The sequence below is a fragment of the Daktulosphaira vitifoliae genome, unplaced genomic scaffold (genome assembly GCF_025091365.1).
Source record: "Daktulosphaira vitifoliae isolate Bord-2020 unplaced genomic scaffold, ASM2509136v1 Scaffold_1, whole genome shotgun sequence".
Taxonomy (NCBI): domain Eukaryota; kingdom Metazoa; phylum Arthropoda; class Insecta; order Hemiptera; family Phylloxeridae; genus Daktulosphaira; species Daktulosphaira vitifoliae.
Window position 1 is genome coordinate 69,303,928 of NW_026099572.1, and position 18,181 is coordinate 69,322,108.

Genomic DNA, 18,181 nt, shown 5'->3' on the forward strand with positions numbered 1-18,181 from the left:
TATTGGAAGCGTAACCATAGAGTAATATACTCTATGAGCGTAACACAACAAATTTATATCTACTACAAGATAGCGCCTAGATATAATTACACAGTTCTTTACAATTTTGATCATTGATTGTAATTTCAAAATATGAAAATAATATTTGACTGAAACTTGTCTTTGAGTCAAGTTGTTCCAGTTGGTTTTATAATAAGTATTTATTAAATTGGTTGGGCTTACACACATAATAGTTCTAAAAATATGGTTAGAAAGGTAAAATTATTATTTACTGTGTTTTAAATCTAATTAACTTGTTTTTCAACGTATTTCACTAAGGATTTCACAAATATAAAACTTAAGTGATATTTAGCACTTTAATAAGAAATTCAAATATTTTATTTAGTTAACAATTGGGATTTTTAGAAAAACATACGTCCGTTGAAGTTAACGTTATTAACACTTCAATTTTCCATGAATATTTTTATTAGTTTTATCAGTTAACCTGATAATAATAATTTAATATCAAAGCAGATTTTTGCGGCATTTATAATATATACAAACAATATTGATTTAAAAATTTTTGAATATTTATTTCACCAAATAACTTTTTTTAGATGTTCACTTATTTGAATTCGCATAAAATTTTAATTAATTACTTTTTTTAAATGAAAATTTAAAAATAATAGTCTAAAATGGCAGAGGACTCGGATATTTTGTGTGATTCAGTAGTAAGTTTATTTTTATTTATTTGAAGTTAAACATATTTTTAATTAATGATTGCTTTAATACTACTGCTCCAAGTGAAACTATTAGAATGTTACGTAAACATATTAGAAACACTAGTTAAGATTTTCTATTTTTTTTTTTAATCAGTTACTTGTATATTCTTTAGTGTAACATTGACTAAAACTATTTTATTTTCTCAAAATTAAATGTAATAATTTTATCTATCCTGATAAATATCTAAAATATCAATTACTACCAATAAAATAAGTATTAATTATTAAATTTTGTCTAGAATTTACTTACAGAAGGTTGTCGTTTGTCTGTACGAATGCATAGTAGTGATGATTGGCGTAAGTATTTTAATACTTTCAAATCAAAACTAACCAATCTCATTTGAATTTTTTAATTTCTTTATAGCTTTAGCAGAAATAATAAGTATTAAAGAAGCAGGAAACACTAGATATTATTATGTTCATTATATTGATTGTAAGTATATGTAAATATACACATTAATATGAGTCAAATATACATATAATATATAATGAACTTTTATATTTTTTATGAAAAACATTTTTTTTTATCGACAGAGTTATACAATGGAAAAGTTATTTCTTCCCCCTCCAAATTGAATCTGTAACTCATAGTTTATTTTCTACTTATTTTTTTGGTAAATGTGTTGAACCCCTACCTACTTCCTTGGACATGTCTCTAAACACAATAAATTTGGTTAATTTTAAATTTATACCAATCAATTAGTTATTTAATGTAAAGAATTACTTTTCAGTTTTTGAAATAAATTTTTGACAGATATTAACAGATCATTCTAATTTAAAACATTGAGTAAATTATTATAATTCAATGTAATTATAATATTTGTAATATTAACTAAAAACAATATTAAAATTTGCTAACATTTTTCAAATGCTGACTATATATTATGTTTTATACTTGATTTTGATGTGACCTAATTTATTTAGTAAATAATCTTATTGAATTGTAGATAATAAGCGATTGGATGAGTGGGTAAAAGAAGAAAGGTTAGATACTCGTAAAGTTCAATATCCTAGGAAAGATGGTTTAACTTCTGCTGGCAATACAGGTGGTACTGGTACAAGTACGCCTAATCGTAAAGCTGAAAATGTATCAATATTATCTCAAAGTAGACCTGCTTCTCCTTTAAGTATACCACCAGCACCTACTCCAAATGATCCAACAGTTCTGTCTGCTGCATTACAAAAAAAAATTGCTAGAAAAAGAAAAATAATCGATAATGAAGTAAGTTATCAAAGTTTTATATCTTATTTTTCTTCATAAAAAATATTTAAAGTGTCGTTATTTAATATATTCTTTATGCTCTTTTGAATTAACAAATTTTTTTATATTAATTTTTTATAAAAGGTAATTATTTTAAGTGTGACTTTTGTTTTATATTTAACGGGCCAATTTAGCTAAGTCAGGGATATACCAGGCCGTGGTGTGTAGGTATAAGAGTTTAATTTCATTGTGCTGGGCTATGTATGTTTTCTTGTCTTTTTTGATACAAACTTTTCATAAAAGAAATTACAAATAAAAGTTTAAAAAAATTAAAATTCAGTTTATACATAGTTTTAAATCTCAGGTTCCTATTTGTTTTAAAAAGATATTGGTAGAAGTGTAACAAATTTTGTATAATATAAAATGTTTGATTATTTAAACTTAAAATTTCTAGGAGTCTTTAGAGTTATCTACAACAACACCTCGACAAACAGGTTCAATGGTTATGCAGCATGATGATGTTGTAACACGTATGAAAAATGTAGAAATGATTGAACTTGGTTTACATAGAATAAGTCCATGGTATTTTTCACCTTATCCTCAGGTTGCTATAATTTTGTAATTTTTAATCTTAGTTTGAAACTTTGTTTTACAATATAGATGCAAATGTATCTTATAGAATATAATTAACTAACATTATAGTTGTTTAATTCTTTGTACTGTTCCACCAAATATTTAATTGGTTTTTAAATTTGTTTTATATCTTTGTTGAAATTAGTATTGAAAAAAAATTACAAATATATTTCCATAGAAAAATTGATTAATTTGGTCAATATTTTGGTTAAATTTTTGTTCACTATTTATAAATCTACTAAAAATCTATATTTTACACTCAAAAACATTTTTTTCTTATGATTGCTTATTTTCAAACTTAAAAGTTTTATATAAAATGATTCTTTTAATATTAGCCTTTTGTTTCTCTTAAATAATAATTATAATAAGAAAATTATTTTTGGTATTTTTTATTTTCATACCATCCTTGATATATCAATTATTAATTATTTTTTAAATTCATTTCTTAGACTTGAAAAGGGTGTAAAATTAATTTGTTAAAATGGCAATATACATATTTAACTAGCTTATAAAATAAAAACTATCTAATTTTGAAAATGACTCATTACAAAAAATTTTTTAACCAGTACTTAGGAAGTATTTAAAATTATTAAATATCCAGTCGAGAAAGGGCACTGTAAAGTAATATATAAAGATAAAAATTAACATAACCCACACCTTACCTCTACTCTATATTTTAAAACAGTTAAAACGTCTGAAATATTTGGTCAAAAGTTGTTATTAATCAGTCATTTTCTTAATTAGATCTCTTTTATTTTATAAGCTAGTTAAATATGTATGTTACCATTTAAACAAATTAATTTGACACCTTTATAAAGTCTAAGAAATTAATTTAAGAAATACTTAATAAATGATTCATTAAGAATATATGAAAATGAAAAAATTACCAAAAATAATTTTCTTATAATAATTATTATTTTAAGAGATGTAAATTGTCTAATATTAAAATAATTACTCAGTAATACTAATTATTAAAGACATGATTCCAATTTGTAGTATATGGAAAGTAGGGTTATACAAAGGAACTTAGATATTGTATATTATTTTTAATAAATTAAATTACAATAAAGACTGAAAAGGACTCTTCTATATCCTTTTTTTAACATGGTCTTGAGTTTTAACAATAATAAAATGGATCATCTTACTGATCATAAAATCATTAAAAGAATTTAATAATTCTGTAATATAATACTTGAATTTAATAATTTTAAATAGTATTTTTTCTCCTAGGAAATGGTTAATTTAAATTGTATATATGTATGTGAATTTTGTCTTAAGTATAAGAAGAGTAGAACTTCACTCTATCGTCATAGTGTAAGTTTATTTTTACTAAATGTATTAATCTAGTATTTAATTAAACACAATTATGCATTTTTAATTTTATATCAAAGTATTTATTAAAATAAAAGTGTCTGTTATATCAAAATTATTATCACAGAATCTGGTATACTTTTGCTTGGTGAAAAAACTTTTGTGCAAATAAAAGAAATAAAAAAATTTTAATATAGAAAAAATACTTTAGCAGCACTTGTCAAATAATTATTGTTAAATAAAGCCGACTCTAGAGAGTTGGAATAGAGGTTAAAAAGATAATAATGAAATAGCCTGTTATAGTATAATATAAATATTTTTTTGATAAATGTGTCTCTCGATTGTTAAGAAAAAGGTCAAAAATATAATCAATTTAGTAATAAAGTAGATTTACTGGGCAACATTCATAATGTTTTATTTACTAGCTAAAAAATTCACTATCTAGTGATACATATTTAATTTTTTAAACAAAGATTTTTTATGCCAAGCAATAACATGTTTTTTTTTGCCTTTTTTTATATTTAAAAAAAAATTTTATTATTACAGATAAAATGTAATTTAAGACATCCACCCGGTACTGAAATATACCGAAAAGAATCAATATCATTTTTTGAAATTGATGGCCGAAAAAATAAATCTTATTCACAAAATCTATGCTTACTGGCAAAGTTATTTCTTGATCATAAAACATTATACTATGATACAGATCCATTTTTATTTTATGTTATGACTGAATATGACTCTAAAGGTTTTCACATAGTTGGGTATTTCTCTAAAGAAAAAGAATCGACTGAAGATTACAATGTTGCCTGTATTCTTACATTACCTCCATATCAACGAAAAGGCTATGGAAAACTATTAATTGAATTTAGTACGTAAAATATTTCATATTTTAGATTTAACATTTTAATATAATTTATTATAACTCTACCTAAATGTTAAGGCTATGAACTTTCAAAGTTTGAAGGGAAAACAGGTACACCAGAAAAACCTTTATCAGATTTGGGATTATTATCATATCGCAGTTATTGGAGTCAAACTATATTGGACATACTATTGACTGTAAAACCAACACCTGATAATGAAAAACCACAAATAACTATTAAGTAATTTTTTGCACACTATTTATATTCATTAGACTTTTAAATAGTTTAAATGTGATGTTTTGATATATTATAGCGAAATTTGTGAATTAACTAGTATTAAAAAAGAAGATGTTGTTTCAACATTACAAATTCTGAATTTGATCAATTATTACAAAGGTCAATATATTATATCAATTAACAAAGAAATAATTAGTACTCATATTGACTCACTTCAAAAAAGAAAAATAAGAATTGATCCGAAATGCTTACATTGGACTCCTAAGGATTGGTCTAAACGAGCTAAATGGTAATTAAAGAATTGTTTGCAATAAACTATTAATGTAGTTTTATTTTCGAATGCTTAAATATAAATAGTGTATAGTTTTGTTGTAAAAGTGACTCAAAGTTATATTTTATGTATTATATATTTGTACAAATAAAAATTATAATGTATTAATCAATTAATGATTGAAAACAAAAGTATTATTTTATTAAAGAAATATTGATTCAAGGGAAGCCATCATCATCTTCTTCAGCCATTTCCTTTGCTAATTCCAAATCCTGTTGCTCACGTTCACGACGTTCTTCTGCAGACTCTAAATCTTTACCATATGACTTAGGAGGATAACGCATAGCTTTAACACTATCATTATGCAAATTTAAACAAAATGATATACGTTGGTGGAAAGCCATTTGGGGTTCAAGAGTGCAATAAATATCAACAGGCTCTTTACTCTGGACATAATCATGTTCAGGATCAATGGTAGCTTGAATAACACCATCTCTTATAGCTTTAGAAATAATAAACTCGGCATCTTTGGGTGAATCTAATCCAAGTTTCTCAGCAATATAACTAACAGAAATACGTGAGTATGATGCACCAATGGCTCTAATAGCTGTTTTAATAACATTATGGCGTAAACGAACAATCAACATATAAGTATGATCCGCTACAAAATTTTTCTTGAAATTTTCTAATGTCTCACTAAACATATTTAGATCTCCTAGTCTAACAGATTGAGTAAGCCGAAAATAAGGAATAAGTGCCTTTCGTAAACTTAACTGGCGAAATATATGTCTTTCTGGTATATCACCTAGTAAAAGTTCTACTGTTACAGCCAATTTTTGAACTGTTTGTCTAAAACCAATAGCAGAGTTTTGTGGTGCCTTACGTAAAGCTTGAATTAAATTTTTATGCGCTACTGAGTACTCAAGTCGAGCTGCTTTAATACGACCTTGATAATATAAAAAACGAGCACATTCATTATTACTGGCTTGTTCTGGAAAAACTGATTTCTGAACCAATTTATCTGCTTGATCATATAAATTATAATGCAAATAGTTTCGTAGTAAACAATTGATAAGAACAGCTTGTCCCTCATAATCTTTTTTTAATGTTGCAGTTCTAAGACGACTGTATAAAAACCCTTTAATTTTATGCAATTGATCTGTTAACTCATAACACCTCATGTGATAAAAGTATGCTTTAGCTGTAATCAAATCTAATGTACGCCTATTTTTATCAACTATTTTTGACATTAATAAATCGGAGAACTCTACTGCTTTTTTGTAGTCTCCTTTATCAATTAATTGTACCAAAACCAGTAATCTTATATACCCATCTATTTCTGGTAAAAGTGCACCAGTTGCATTTTTCCCTGTCCTCATTTTAACAATGTCAGGTATATCAGTAGGAGTAGTAACATAAGTTAACAATAAATCTCGGTCAGAAGAAGGATGAGTATAAAAACCATTTATAACAGACCACAGAACTACTGCATTAAGCTTGCGACGAATTACAGGCCATGATCTTAAAACACGTAGAATGAAACGGGTTTCTTTTGTTTGAACTGCTTTTTCTATCTGACGAATGTTGTCTCTAACTTCTTGAATAACAACAGCATCTTTCTTTTCTTGAGAATCTGATACATCTGTCATCTCGACATCAGGAACAGGATCAACAGTTGCAGCTGCCATTTCTAATAAATATTATTATATATAATTATTACCATAATTAAGTCATGAACATTTTTTAAATTTAAGTATTAATCCTTATTACATTAAAAATATATTTTTTCTCATAGATTTCATTTATATTTGATACAACAAGTAAATATATCCTGATTAGATTTTTCAACAAATTATTTGTATATTATTCTTTTCAATTAATTTTTTTTAATAATAAATTTACTTAATTAAGTTGTTTATTTTTAGAACTAAAATTTAACTACTCAAATATTAAATAATCTGCTATAATTTACAATCAATTTTATTTTATTTTATTTAAAAAAAAAAGTAGAAAAAACATATCTGTCAAACATAATATTCCAAGCAAAGTAAAACGAAAAATATAAAAATATAGTTTAACTTAACTTACCTATTTTTTTATTTTGAGTGAATTTAACGTGAACAATTTCAAAAAATAATAATATTAAGAATATTTTACTATAGTAGTTTATGTATTATAAAAAAAATAATTTATTGTTATAATTGTGAATTAACAAGCTGAATGTTTTAACAAAATATTAAACATCATTGTATGAAGTTAGTAACAAAATTATGAAATATAATCAAATACACTAAGGATAGCATTAGGACATTATCTTCTAAGGCTATGAAAAATAATTATCCAGTTAGATTATAGTTTGTTACCCTAAAAATTTTACCAATTTATTAATACTATAATAATATTTTGTTAATATTATTTTTAATGTTATTTATCATCCAAAATAAGACGGCAAAGATAAGACTTACAAATAATACAATCGATGCTAGTATCATGTACATAAGAAATAGTAACCTTCATGATCACGGCCACATTTTAAGAAGATAAAGTCAAACTTAATAGTTATCAGTACACCGCTTATTCCGTCTAAACGTGTCAGATGTTCGCAAAGGCGTTGTTTTTAGGATATTTTAATGTTATACAAGTGTATTTATAAGTATCATAGACTTATACCACAGAATATGTAAAATTATCTTATTCTGTGCATCCTGACAAGCCCTATGCAACTAGCTTTTTTAGCCAGTTCATAAAAATTAGGGGGTGTGTACGAATCGGGACAATTATTCGGTAGAATAGGTATTTTAAGATAAAATAATTACCAGTACTGGAATATTGGTTGGAATGGTATTTAATAGGAACGTGAAATATTAGGAACTGTAATTTTCGGGATTGATATAATGTAGGGATAAAAAAATACGGGAAGATATTACCTTGGACATTTTTATCAAGGAAATGTATTATATAGGATTTTATTATCTAGGTATATACTAATAAGTACTAAATTTACATGAACAATATTGATTGCTAACCAGAATTCCAAATATTTTGATATAAAACCATGTGTAAAATATAGCGTTTTTAATTTCGACAGTTTTCGAGAAAAATGATGGCTGACACCACCGTTTAACGACTTAAGGTTTGAAATTTTCACCAGACCCGCCCAATGACATTCTCAAGATCTCAAAGACGATTCCTGAGATGTCTAAGTATCTCTTGGACACATATGTTAATATATTTTCTGTGTTTTTTTATTACTGCAATTTTTAATTCTTTTTTAGTGAAAAAAAAAAATTATATATTTAAGTAATTTAAATTATTACTTTATTGTTATATTGTTCAAATCTATTATTTATTAAGCAGTAACTAATCCAAATAAAATTCAATACAACCTTATTATGAAGCACAGACGAGGTGCTTCGCAGGTAAATTACTTTTAATTGGGGGTGTGATTCGAGAGTCATAAAATAATATAATTGTTAACTCTTATTGATTTCAAATTTTACCTAATAATTCTTCTCTGTTCTTAAAATAAGTTCAGTAACAGTATTAATAATTGACAAACAAAATAAGACGAGTTTGATTTATACTTCACAAATTAACATTTTGACAATGATGAACATTACGTGATGATGCTGGGAGTGTAATTGACACAGGCCAGTGTAAGGGTTTGCTCTTCCTTTTTATAATAATTTGTACCCCATAAAATCACCATTGTCTAATTTTTACAGTATAACTGTTTATTGATAAATAAGGATAAAATACAAAAATTATTATAAATAGAGTATATAAATCATTTTGACATTTTATATATAACATTAACATAGTTTTTTACACATAATATTAGGGTTGATACAATGCATTTAATAATTAAAATAAGAATAAAAAAAAAAATGACAAAAATAATTTATAGATTTCTTTTCGGACGGAAGAATTTTAAAAGTGACTATTAATTGATTTATGATTGAATCGTGTATATTACAATACAGAGTGTTCAGTAAGTCAGGAAACGGGTTTCTATTGTTCTCATTGTTTGTAACAATGAGAACAATAGAAACCCGTTTCCTGACTTACTGAACACCCTGTATAACTAAACAGTTGTGTTTAAAACTCAATCTGTAAAATAAGATGAAATTATTGAGTTAAAAAAAAAATTAAATCCCTATTAAATGATAGTGATGAATAAGATGATGTAGTTAATATATTATTTTATTTTACATAAGTTTTAATTTTATTTTTGAAAAGAAGAAAAATTGTTTACAGTTATGATAAAGAAATAAATATTTCAAACATAATTAACTAAGTAATTTCATTTTTATTTACTCATGTAATATTATTCAAATATATATTATTATTATTATTTTTAATTGCTAATTATTATAAATTTAGTTAGTAAGATAAACTATGTAGTTCATATAATGACATATGAAATAAAAAAAAAATCGTTAGGTACAATAAGAATATAGTAAAAATGTTACGTATTCTATTTTGCCTATACTTAAAAATTATGATAATTAAAAAGTAGTATAACAAAACTAGTTGTTAATCATCAATCAACACTATCTAGTCCATTATTCATCCAATAGTATAAAAATAGTTATAGGTTTTCAATTAACTTTAAGAGATTATCCCTAGAAACTATCCTTAGTTATCCTTTTCTCGGCTAAGACTTGGTCATAATCGCCTTCCTTTTCATGCATACAAAATGTCTCTTAACAATTCTTCTTTCTGTCCCAAACATGACAATGAAGTTCTTTGCGATTTTCCTCATATAATTTTTGACTGCTGTGGTTTTTAAAAAAAATCGTTCTATTTTATTTAATTATTTATCACATCATAATATCTCTCCTATTAATTTTTACACTATTCTTAACTTAAATTCTCTCGATGTAATTTCTTTGGTTATTTCTTTCATTCATTCAGCTGGTTTTTTAATTTTACTCTTTTTACTCTAACTTTATTGTAATTTCGTTGATATAAGATCTATTGTACTATTTTTTTTTCTTTTTATTTAATTGTTCATTTTCTTAATATTAAGCAATAATAATACTTTGTATTAAAAGCTAAAAAAAAAAAAACTATCCTTAGGAATAGTTTTTTTTATAAATAACTTAATAGTTATCATAGTTCATAAAAATAAAAAAAAATTATCAATCATTAGATTTTTGAAAAAATCATTGAATAGAAAAATTGGGGGTATAATGTCATATGATTTTAGAATGATTATTTGTTGAGCCGAGTTACAGTATTATATTTACTTATTGGAAAACAAGTTTTTGGACAACTAGAACCAATATAGATCATTAACTTTCGTCCGCTACAATTATGTATAAATTTATATAATAAATTAATTTGTAAAGAGTTTTGAAATATATTATCGTACAAAACTTTTATTTGTTCTAGGTATCATTTAATATATTGGTCTTTTGTTTAAATAAGATTAAATCTTATTTAATAATTAAATTTTATAATTTTTGTAGAACAAAATGCACTCACCCATCTTTTGGTTTTTTATCACAGTAAATACTCATCTGTGGTTTTATTATCAATATATATACGAAAACAAAAATTTGTTTTTGCTATCATTTAATAAGTATTATTGTTATTACTTAATAAATTCTTTCAACATGGTTTAAATAGAGTTTATCACTACTGTTTTTTTGTGTGAAATCACGTTTTTAAAATATAATTTTAACTAAAAAAAATTATTTATACACAAAAAAAAATGCTTTTTTTTATTTCAATAATTTTTTTATATTGCTTAAAATTGAATGGTGCTGACCCTATCGTAAGATATCAACCAGAACAAATTCATCTGTCATTTGGTGGTATGTCATTCTATTACTCCTTTTTTAACCTGAGTTCATGTTCTAAATACAACTAAAAGTTAAAATAAGTAAAGTGAAAATCAAAATAATTATTTTTACAGTTTTTTTTTTAATTTTAGGAATTTAAAAAATATGTTTATAATGGTTCTTAGGAAATCAATTTATCTGTAGAAAATGAATTTTTCTTATTTTTTTAATCTGATATCTAAACCAAGTCTTCTATGAACTATAATTAGAATAAAAACAAAGTCTATAAATGATACTAAAAACCAAATCTAAATAACCAGTGTTTTTCAAAAATAGATTTTTTTAAGAGAAACCAAATTTCCCAGCTATAATCTGATAATAGATCATTTATCTATGTGTATATTTTCATTTAATAGAATCTGAAAGTGAAATAGTTGTTACATGGTCCACACACAATAATACAAGTGAATCAATTGTAAAATATGGAATAAATGGTCCAATTCTTCAAGCCATTGGTAGTTCAACTATATTTGTTGATGGTGGAGATCTTCACCGTTCACAATATATTCATAGGGTGAAACTTAATAACTTGCAACCTTCATCTCAATATGGTAACTAAAAATTAAATTTTTATACCATTAATTATAAAATCAAGTATACTATTTTTATATTATTGTTTTTTTTAATTTTATTTATTATACATAGTTTATCACTGTGGAAGTAATAAAGGCTGGTCAGCTCAATATTCATTTAAAACTATTCCAAGTGATGATAATTGGTCACCAAGCCTTGCTTTTTTTGGTGATATGGGCAATGTCAATGCACAATCACTTCCTAGAATACAAGAAGAAACTCAAAGAGGACTATTTGACATGATACTTCATATTGGTGACTTTGCATATGATATGGATAGTGTAAGTATTATTTTGAATAGATTGCTTTCTCATTGAGATATCTTTTATTTATTTCCATGTTTGATTGAATATTACATAAAATATTTCACATTTAAAATAAATATGTTATCAGTAACTTAGATTCATATTTCAAACAAATTTTTTTACTTTATAAGAATATACTAACCCATTTATAGATTGAATAGATGTAAACACTTTTACAGTAGTTCATTTAGTATCATATTTTGGGGTTGGCTAACTTAGCTGGAATCATTTTTTCCTCATACGTTCATAGACTACCCAGGAAGAACTAGCTATAAAGCACTATTCTTTTATCAAAAGAATGATAAAAAGCTTAATACAAAAAAAAAAAAAATTAATAGATGTAAATGTATATAATCTATTAGTTTATATATTTTTTTATAATACTGTAAATCAATTAAACAGGAAAATGCAAAAGTTGGAGATGAATTTATGCGTCAACTTGAACCTGTTGCTGCCTATGTTCCTTACATGACTTGCCCAGGAAACCATGAACAAAAATAGTAAATCATAATTTTTTTTATAGTAGAAAGTTTTATATTTAAATTTAAGTTCATTAAAATGTAAATAACAAAAAAAAAAGAGTTTTCATTTTAAAATTACTATCTTAACATAGATTAGATTTGTTAAAAAAATTTTTTTCCAAAATTTGATTTTTAGTTCCCTACAAAATATTATTGAAGTATAAAATTAAAGGCATGGTGGGGGCGCAGTCAATACATTAGATGCTGATAAGTTCTTAAGTTACGCTAATCCTGTCATTTTATGCTCTTGAATAGTTCATCATACGAGAGTTTTTACAACATATAAAATTTTCACCAAGTGCCCAGACAAAAGGAAAGGAAGAAGAGGAAAATAATTTTATAAATAGAAATTTCATATAGATATCAACATTGCCTTAGTCTTATCCTAACTATTTGATTTCAGTTCTACCTTATAACTTGTCAGGTTTTTACATTGGCTATCGACCTGACACAACCTCATTATGGTTGAGAGAGCCTATATAAGACAGAGTTGTGTATTACTGTTAAAGTTTCCAAAAGCAAAAGATAGGAACCAAAAGCAAATAGCGGAACTGAACATGAGCGCTATGGCGACAAATGATTCACTGCATCACACCTCACCTCTCAAATTTCATATACATATAACAAAAAAAAAAACAACTTTCTCCTAATTTAAATCAAAATAAGAAAAAAATAATTAATTGTAATAACCTCCAAAATATTTTTAAAGTCTATAACATGAAATTTAATTAAATTTTTTATTGAAATGTATTATAAAACTAGAATAAGCTAAAATACTTAGTATGATCATTGTTATAAATTTTTTTTTTCAGTAATTTTAGCAATTACAAAGCTCGTTTTAGCATGCCTGGAAAATATGAGAACATGATGTATAGTTTCAATTTGGGACCAGCTCATTTTATTAGCATTTCTACGGAGTACTATTACTTTTTGAATTATGGAATCAAACCTTTAGTGACACAATATGAATGGCTTGTCAATGACCTTAAAGTTATTATTTAAATTTTAATAAAATTTCAAATTAAATTAATTACTGATTCATAATAATATAATATAATTTATAATTAATGTGTAGCATGGAAAAAAAAATGTAAATATAATGTGATTGAAGTTGATACAAAAATAATTTTAATGAAGGGTAAATTACAAAAAAAAAAACTATTTCTCTCTATAACTTTTTTAATTTTATATGAAATGTTAAATATAAATATAATTATTATTATAAAACATAATAATAATATGATAGTTAAATATTGTTTAGGAAGCTAACAAACCTGAAATTCGTAAACTTAGACCTTGGATAATTGTTTATGGACATCGTCCAATGTATTGTTCAGATGCTGATAAAGATGATTGTACATATCATGAAACAATTACTAGAGTTGGTCTGCCTTTATTGCATTGGTAAAATCTAATATAACTCTATTTATTGTGTAATTTTTAATTAAAATATTTAAATAGGTTTGGATTAGAACAACTATTTTATGATAATGGAGTTGACTTATGTCTATGGGGGCATGAACACACTTATGAAAGGATGTGGCCAGTATTTGATCATCGTGTATACAATGGAACCATTTTTGAACCCTATACTAATCCTGGAGCTCCTGTACATATTACATCGGGTTCAGCTGTATGTTATTTTAAATTATTTATAGTTCTATGGTTAATTAGGGAATTATTTTTTACTTTATGTTTTTATTAGAAAATTGTTACGTTTAACAGTTTTAAAAATTAATATTGAAAAGTAATATTATTATACCAATACCTTTTACCTAGGTTTTTTTTTAAATTTATTAGCCCCCTTATTGTTCTTTATTTGATGACTCATTTTATCTCTATTTGAAAATCTAAAGATAACATAATATTTTTTTATACAAATATATTACTTTAGGGGTGTCAAGAAAGAACTGATACTTTTATTCCAAATCCACCAGAATGGTCTGCCTTAAGAAGTAGTGATTATGGTTATAGTAGAATGAAGATCTACAACAATACCCATTTATACACAGAACAAGTATCAGATGATAAGGTAAAGTTGTTAAAGATAAAATTGAATAGTTGAACTACATATGTATTTATGATTCTATTTAATTTAGGAAGGTGAAGTCATAGATCATATGTGGTTAATTAAGACTGCACATAAACCATATAGCATACCTAGTTTAAAAAAAATTGTTTGATAATTGACCTATGTAATATTGTAAATAATTTACTAGTTTATATTTGTTTATTCATTTATTACATTTATTGCAAATTAAGTTAAAACTATGTAAAATATATAATATTATTATATAGTTTTATGTCATTATTGTATAATTATTTTATTTTATCCATTATTAGCTATTATTTGGATTTTTATAATTAGGTAACTTAAGATAGAAATAAAAATGTAATATTATTTATTAGGGTGGTCCAAAAACATGTTTTATTTTTTTTTAAATATTTTTCCTTCCCTTCAATGATATGCTTTTATTACAATTTTTAAAATAAATGTATTATAACATGATAAAATAAAAAAAAAAATTATAAATTTAATGTTAAAAAATAATAAATTGTTTTTTCTTAATGTACCTTTGTTGCAGTTCAGATATGCTTTGTCATATTCTGAAACTACTTGTAATAGGAACTGTTATCATCATCAATTCAAATTTTGGCAGCTAAGCTGTATGTCCATTTACGTACAGAAATAATATAATTATTGGAAAAATAAAGCTGAACGCAATCTAATTTTTACAAATTTAAAATGCAATTTTTCGGTTGTCATTATAAAATATTAACGAGATAAATTTGTAATAATTTAGAAAGAAGCCTTTAAAAAGTTTTTCTATGAAAATTATAATGAATATTACCAAACTTGTGGTAAAGGAAATAAAAATTGAATGAGTATATTTTAATTATAATAAAAAATTAAAAAGAATTATGTTAAAAAAATTTGATATTTTTTATTTTCATATGTTTCTTGGTGTATTAATTATTAAGTATTCATTTTGAAATATAGATCGGAGTTATAACGAGATTTATTATTATACATTTCTCAACTTTACCTCTCTTCCTACCTAGGTATAAAAATATCAATGACTATTGAAGTGCTGACCCAAAAGTTAATAATCGGTCATTTTCGGAAATTATTTAAGCTATTTAAATATTCACATTTTCATCAAGAAAAGCAAACTTTACACCCTTATAAGGTATTGAGAATGAATTAAAAAATGACTTGATAATTGAAAAAACGTGTGGCAGCTTTTAAATAATCACTGTATATAATAAATGAAATAATATTGGTTATATAAAATAACTATTTTTCAAAAACCAACATGGAGATTTGATTTTGAACATCTTGAGCATAGAATTTCGACCAGTATTCTGTTATCAATATTAACATTGGCGTCATTTGAATGATGTTAAAGGGAGAGTTAAATTAGAAAAATGTTTCCCTTCTCTCGCTAGTTAAGAACATAAATATATGTTGGCTTCTAAATTTTTACTAGTCAAGAAAAAAATATAACTTCCTAATATCTTATAGTGTAAATGAACTATGGCTGGACGGTAAGCACATTTAAAATGTTTATCATGTAACGTGTGATCCACGTGAGCATCTCTCGAATGGCACAAATGCATGCGCACAAATGCTTTTCTCCGAGACTACGACACTACCGTACTTCCATCGTCTTTTGGCTGCACTACACGACAACAGTACTCGCCATTAAGTGGTGCGGTGTAATGTGTATATGCTTGTATGTGTATGGAAGCTGTGCGGCGGCGGTCCACCTGATCAATAAACGCCGCCACCGTAACAGCGCACACCGTAAGCGCCTTCGAAATATAACATCATCGCATAATATATAAACGCCCGGCTGAGGCCTTTACCAACGACATAGTACCGTCGTCGTTCGTCCCGGCAGTAGCCGCTATTGTCGTCGCGGCCGAGATAAAAAAAAAAACGCGCGTTGTGCCTTTCGTGCGAAACTTTTGTGTTCATAATTATACGTTCATTCATTAAATATATTTATTTCTAAATTAAAATATAGTTTAAAAATTATTTAATAATAACAGCTTGAGTTTTATCAAATCATTTACTATCAGCATTTTACTATCAATTGTTCTTTTTAACAATTATTCTTTCTATTCAATAAAACTAGTTCAAATTTGTATAGTTGGTTCGATTAACGTTGCATGTGATTTGGATGATCTCTAATAAGAGTGTTGGTCGGTGTAGAAACCTGATTACTACCAGTTGTGTATTAAATAGTTATTGTTGTCAGGGGTCCAGTGAGTACTTTTGAACAATAATTAAACCCAAGATATGTGTATTTAGCATACACTATAGCATTATTCAAATAACTTGAAAATTTTAGATAAAAATATGTAATTGTACTAATGTACGTTGTACACACTTAAACCCTATTGAGAAATACCCTTTTAAATTGCTTTTTGCTACTAATGCCTTTTTTCATTTGGGAACTATTCCAAATAATTTTTATTTCATTTAATGCTCAAATATAACTATCACGTTATTGTACTGTTGAAATAATAGTTCATTTTCAAGTCATTATACATTTGAAATATGTCCCCACCTTTTATTGATTGATTTATTTAAATCTAATAAAATAATATAATACAGTCTAATAATTGTATTGGAAGTTTTAAATTATTTTAAAGTCTATTATGCTTGATTTTATATACAATTTTATGATTTTGAGTTTATCATAATGATTGTTAAAATTTCATTAGCGATTCATTATGAAGTTAGTGAATAATTACAATTACAACTTATAAAATGACTGCTATCTTTTTCTTGTAACATAAACTGTCAATCCTTTTATTGTGACACGATTTTTATTATAATGAGTCAAAAATAAGACTTTTCATAATTTGATAAAGAAATTTGGTAGTGATTATAGTAGGTCAACGAATTTGGTAAAATTTTATATTCTGAAGTGTTGTAGTATCGATATTGTTGATCAGTTGTTAATTGTGTATACCTATAAATATTCACTAATTATAAAGATTACTTGAAAAATCATCTATATCTAATGAAAGTGCAATTTCATTTAATCGCGTTCCAACAATCCCAAGACGAATTGTTGTCCTTTGTATTTCTCGTAATGAAATTTTAAATTATTAATGGCATTTCGGTAAGTTTTGTTAAATTTTAATGAAGATTTCAACATTTTTTACATAATAAATTATTTTATTAATTTCAATAGAGTAATTAAGGATTTTCCTTGATAGGGGATATACATTAGATAACTTTACACTTTCTTCAAACGAAAAATATTATTTCTATATTAATTTTTTTCACTGGGGGTATGACTTCCACCGCCCTCCCCATAATTATGACAGTGTTTCATTCATTTTATCAATAAATTTATTGTATATGAATGTATGTTACTATATTTAATTTTGTAAAGTACATGATTTTTTTTTTAATTCTTAACGAGTTCAACATTTCAGTACACTTAAATAAAATGATTGCGTTCCTCCTGCGTTATTTTTCCACCACGTTGAGCTCAAAATACTTTAACTTCGTAATAAATGATTATTTGCGATTCTTTTTCACTACTAACTCCTTGTAGTTCCAGTTACTTTATTCACTTTGTACTTCTTGTTAGATATATGTATATAGTTTTTTGTAATTTTGCTATCTTTT

General features: G+C 25.2%; 4 protein-coding genes across 6 annotated transcripts in view; 3 read left to right on the plus strand and 1 right to left on the minus strand.

Moving 5' to 3' along the window:
• Nucleotides 1-109: 109 nt before the first annotated feature.
• Nucleotides 110-5,302, plus strand: LOC126896086 (histone acetyltransferase Tip60). 3 transcript variants are annotated; one of them, XM_050668541.1, is made up of 10 exons: nucleotides 134-255; nucleotides 597-710; nucleotides 1,001-1,058; nucleotides 1,126-1,194; nucleotides 1,709-1,983; nucleotides 2,417-2,566; nucleotides 3,826-3,909; nucleotides 4,453-4,777; nucleotides 4,850-5,012; nucleotides 5,086-5,302. In XM_050668541.1, exons 2-10 carry the CDS (start codon nucleotides 675-677, stop codon nucleotides 5,300-5,302), a joined length of 1,377 nt encoding a protein of 458 aa, XP_050524498.1. In that variant the 5' UTR covers nucleotides 134-255; nucleotides 597-674. The 3 variants fall into 3 exon arrangements, with proteins under 3 accessions (XP_050524499.1, XP_050524498.1, XP_050524497.1); XM_050668542.1 differs by lacking the exon at nucleotides 597-710 and having other exon boundaries at nucleotides 110-255; XM_050668540.1 differs by lacking the exon at nucleotides 134-255 and having other exon boundaries at nucleotides 519-710.
• A 95-nt stretch (nucleotides 5,303-5,397) lies between these two features.
• LOC126896085 (probable 26S proteasome non-ATPase regulatory subunit 3) lies at nucleotides 5,398-7,525 on the minus strand. The gene is made up of 2 exons (XM_050668538.1): nucleotides 7,369-7,525; nucleotides 5,398-6,970 (listed from the first exon to the last, which is right to left on the minus strand). The coding sequence occupies exon 2, from the start codon at nucleotides 6,966-6,968 to the stop codon at nucleotides 5,499-5,501; it is 1,470 nt and encodes a 489-aa protein (XP_050524495.1). The 5' UTR covers nucleotides 6,969-6,970; nucleotides 7,369-7,525; the 3' UTR covers nucleotides 5,398-5,498.
• Nucleotides 7,526-10,874: 3,349 nt separating this feature from the next.
• On the plus strand, nucleotides 10,875-14,836 carry LOC126893928 (acid phosphatase type 7). The gene is made up of 9 exons (XM_050664483.1): nucleotides 10,875-11,102; nucleotides 11,486-11,680; nucleotides 11,775-11,983; nucleotides 12,410-12,507; nucleotides 13,341-13,518; nucleotides 13,790-13,932; nucleotides 13,990-14,161; nucleotides 14,423-14,560; nucleotides 14,628-14,836. The coding sequence occupies exons 1-9, from the start codon at nucleotides 11,000-11,002 to the stop codon at nucleotides 14,709-14,711; spliced, it is 1,320 nt and encodes a 439-aa protein (XP_050520440.1). The 5' UTR covers nucleotides 10,875-10,999; the 3' UTR covers nucleotides 14,712-14,836.
• Nucleotides 14,837-16,418: 1,582 nt separating this feature from the next.
• Nucleotides 16,419-18,181, plus strand: part of LOC126896899 (protein PALS1) — a 35,741-nt gene continuing 33,978 nt past the window's right edge. Inside the window, exon 1 of the mRNA XM_050670055.1 lies at nucleotides 16,419-16,800. The gene's annotated coding sequence lies outside the window, so the exon portion shown is untranslated. The remainder of the gene's footprint in view (nucleotides 16,801-18,181) is intronic.

Bases quoted from the DNA above. Each gene is read 5' to 3' on its own strand.
- LOC126896086 (XM_050668541.1), top strand. From the start codon at position 675: ATGGCAGAGGACTCGGATATTTTGTGTGATTCAGTA. The intron at 1,195-1,708 runs GTAAGTATATGT...ATTGAATTGTAG, and splicing joins TTATGTTCATTATATTGATT to ATAATAAGCGATTGGATGAG. The intron at 5,013-5,085 runs GTAATTTTTTGC...GATATATTATAG, and splicing joins AAACCACAAATAACTATTAA to CGAAATTTGTGAATTAACTA.
- LOC126893928 (XM_050664483.1), top strand. From the start codon at position 11,000: ATGCTTTTTTTTATTTCAATAATTTTTTTATATTGCTTAAAATTGAAT. The intron at 12,508-13,340 runs GTAAATCATAAT...TTTTTTTTTCAG, and splicing joins GGAAACCATGAACAAAAATA to TAATTTTAGCAATTACAAAG. The intron at 13,519-13,789 runs GTTATTATTTAA...AATATTGTTTAG, and splicing joins GGCTTGTCAATGACCTTAAA to GAAGCTAACAAACCTGAAAT.
- LOC126896085 (XM_050668538.1), bottom strand. From the start codon at position 6,968: ATGGCAGCTGCAACTGTTGATCCTGTTCCTGATGTCGAGATGACAGAT.